The sequence below is a fragment of the Sinocyclocheilus anshuiensis genome, unplaced genomic scaffold (assembly GCF_001515605.1).
Source record: "Sinocyclocheilus anshuiensis isolate Anshui unplaced genomic scaffold, SAMN03320099.WGS_v1.1 scaffold967, whole genome shotgun sequence".
Classification (NCBI taxonomy): domain Eukaryota; kingdom Metazoa; phylum Chordata; class Actinopteri; order Cypriniformes; family Cyprinidae; genus Sinocyclocheilus; species Sinocyclocheilus anshuiensis.
Window position 1 is genome coordinate 637,862 of NW_015542427.1, and position 3,791 is coordinate 641,652.

General features: G+C 34.7%; 1 protein-coding gene across 8 annotated transcripts in view; it reads right to left on the reverse strand.

Moving 5' to 3' along the window:
* Nucleotides 1-3,791, reverse strand: part of sulf2b (sulfatase 2b) — a 151,120-nt gene that overhangs the window by 8,181 nt on the left and 139,148 nt on the right. For all 8 annotated transcript variants that reach the window (XM_016492988.1, XM_016492987.1, XM_016492989.1 and 5 more), the window contains 2 exons: nt 1,195-1,426; nt 123-360 (listed from right to left, as the gene is read on the reverse strand). In XM_016492988.1, coding sequence (XP_016348474.1) covers nt 123-360; nt 1,195-1,426 — 470 coding nt within the window. The remainder of the gene's footprint in view (nt 1-122; nt 361-1,194; nt 1,427-3,791) is intronic.

The following is a 3,791-nucleotide window of genomic DNA, read 5'->3' on the forward strand; positions in this document are numbered from 1 at the left end:
TCACACACACACACACACACACACACACACACACACACACACACACACATTCTCTTTGATGCATATACTCCCTCTTTTGTCCGTCATGTGTCTCTATTGAAGCACACACACTCACTCCTCACCTGTGAGTGACTTTAACAGACGAGGGCACAGTCAGGCTGTTGCTGGTCTGGCTGACTGCAGTGGGTCCCACACCGCTGAACTCGTCCTCGTCTGCTGTGTTCTGCCTGAGGCTGAGGTTTCTGGGCCCTGAGGGTCTGTATTCATGATCCAGGTCCACTGCGTACAGGTCTCCTCCCATCTCCATGGAAACAGCATGGGCAAAGCGGTTCCTGGAGTAGCTCTTCAGGGATTTCAGTTCTGTCAATCAAATGCAGGGCTTGCCATTATCACTTGTCGAGGACTTTTTTTTTCATATTAGATACTATATAATGTGAAGACTGTGTTTAGTTATTTATTTATTCATATATTAATTTTTTTGTAACAAATCAAGTCAGGTCTTTGAGCAGAATTTCTTTATATTCTAAAAATTTCACAACACTATGAAAAAAAAGTAGTCATTTTGATAATAATAATTATATTAATACATATTCCAGACATATGTTGTTAGTTATTTTCTAGTTCATCAGTTATTTTAAATTGTAAAAATATTTCACAATATGAATGTTCTACTGTATTTTTGATCAAATTAATGCAGCCTCGGTGAGCATGAGAAACTTAAAGAGAATAAAAAAAAACTTACCAACAACAAACTTTTGAATAATTATTATTTGTAATATATTATGAAACATGTGATTAATTATATTAAATTAATTGAATAATAATAATAGATTTGAATATCATTAAAATTATATTAATATATATATATAATATTTTATATTATGACTAATAATATGTAATAATGACTAACAATATGCAATACTATACTATGCAAAATAAATCTTGAATTATAAATATATTGCTAAATATAAAGCTCATCTATTATAAATAGTAAATATGAATAAATTAGAATAACAATGAGATGACTGACAGATGTCACTCTCACTAGTGAAATGTTTGTCCATTTTCTTTTACGTCTTACCTCTCCACTAGAGGGAAGCAGAGGCAAAGAGAATAATTCTGTGTGCATCCTGAATGATTTTTGGAGGACTTGATGCTGTGTGTGTTTGTAGCTCAGTATCTACTCATACTCACTCTTTTTGGCGAGCAGCTTATTCGTGGAGAAGGTACTTGTTCTGTAGCTTTTGGGTTCACAGTTGCAGCCTTGAGGCTCAGAGTTCACGCTGACATCAGCGCTCATGCTCTGCAGATAAATCTGTGATTTGATGCTGGATACAGATGGCTTCTGCACTGCAGACACACTGGACATGCCTTTGCATTTAGACAACCTCAGCTTCCCTGTGGCGTCTTCAACACACTGCCACTTCTGCAGAGAGACAGACAAACTGATAGAATCTAGAATACCTAGAATTTAATAATACACAATAATATAAAAGTACAATAAAATATAAAAGGAAAAAGCATGGTACATGGAATACGGTAATCGTTCAACAACATGATGCATATCAAAGTACCATAGCATTGCCATCTGATACCGTACCATACCTTTTTTTTTATAGAAAGCCAGCTCTCTTGACATGACTCATGGCAAATTATCTTAATCTTACTCGTTCTTATAAAATATTCTTAGCTCATTCCTGTGTGACTGAACTATATTTGACAGCGTCTGCTTGTGAACACAATTTGTTTGACACCATCAACACCCATTAACTTTTCACTAAGATGAGTATGTGTGCGTGGATGTGTGTGTTTATATGCCGGAAGTAAAAGGTGAACATTCTGCATGCCCCCTTCATGTCGGCATTCTTACTCAGCTGTAATTAACACAAATCCACCTCGTTAAAAGAGAAACATAAATTACACAGCACTTGGAGCTGCACACTATCAGAGAGATGAGATAAACATGCCTTTCATTTTTGTCGCTTTTAGTGGCCTTGCTGTTAAAGACATGGGCTTGGGCGTAAATGAAAGAATGAACCTATAAGTGCCAATCCAGCATTCAGTGTGAACTGTATTATTGCACAGCTCTATGTATACAGTTGGATATATACAGTGCTGATTAACTGATTATATGTAATCTGGTTTGTGTAATCAGATTCCAAAAATTTTGTTTTAAAATACTCGTATTTTGATTACATGATTACATATTATTCAAATGGTCACATGACATGCAGGTAAACAGGTATAATATTTCATATATTTATAAAGTGTTTTATTTTGATAGTTGTAGTTAAAAATGATTTAATTGAAATTTGTATGATTTAATTAAATATTAGCTTTTTATTAAACTCATGAACCCCCAGAAGTTCCTTCACAAACCCTAGTTTGGGAAACTGTGAGGTAATATAATGTTTAATGCACTTTATGTTGTTAATAACAACAAATGGAATATATTTCTTTCTTTCCGATGGCTTGATGCTTTTATGCCGTTAAATGTAAACTATATTATCGTCTGGCTCTAATCTGCTAAATGCAACTGTAAGACATGAAGATATTAAATTATTATAAACATCAACATCATGATTTTCTGTAAAGCTACTTTGAAACAATGTGCATTGTGAAAAGCACTATACAAATAAATTAGAAAAAAATGTACTGCACTAAAATATATATTATATATAAAGTAAATATTTTACAAAGTATTTTGGAATCTAAAATTGCTATAAAATCAAAGCCACGTATCTAACTAAGTTACATTCCAAATTTGAAGTTGACATCACAAAAAATGAGTTTCCTGTGAGATTTTGTTTAGGCACTATACCAAAAACATCAAACACCACAGAATTTTTTTGATAAATGTTCCTGTCACAAATTCATACATTTCTGTCATAATATTACTTCTATCACAAAATAGTCATCAAATATGGAACCCTGAGACTGTGTTTTGTCAAGATTACAAAAAGCTTTCAAATAATATCTAATTGATGATGATTACTATAGATGATAGGAAAAAAGACAATCAAATAGAGTGCCAAGTGACTGTTAACTGACAGTTAACAGGTTAAGGGGATAGTTCACACAAAAATAAACATTCTGTCATCATTTACTCAGCCTCATGCTGTTCCAAACCTGTATGAATTTCTTTCTTCTGTTGAGCACAAAATAGGATATTCTGAAGAATGTAACCAAACAGTTGATGGTAGCCATTGACTTCCATATTATGGCTACCAGTCAATGGCTACCAGCAACTGTCTGGTTACCAACATTCTTTGAAATATCTTCTTGGAACAACGTGAGGGTGAGTAAATGATGAAAAATATTTGTTATTTTTGGGTGAACTATCCCTTTAAGTAAATAAGGTATTAAAACAATACAGACAGCATGTGCACACAAACAACACTTTCTCCAGGCGCAATTTTCCCTTTTTCTTGGTTTGAAATTTAGACTTTTTCATGGTTTGCATAGGTGTGAAGTTAACGGCAGACTGTTCCTTGATCAAAGCAGAAAAGCAGATGGAGGAACAAAGCCTGACACAAAAAAGAAATAAAGAGATGGAGAAAAGGGAAAGGGATGGGGAGAACAGATAATGCAGGAATGGGCTGCAGGTCCCTGGAGGACTACAGTGGGCCAGTCTTGTTAGAGTGAAAGTAAGAGCATGAAATATCAGGTGTCTGATCTGACAGCCCAGACATCTCTCTGTTCTCACTTCTGTTTCATAAAACAGCTCTCACACACACACACACACACAGACACACACACACACACACACACACACACACACACACACACAC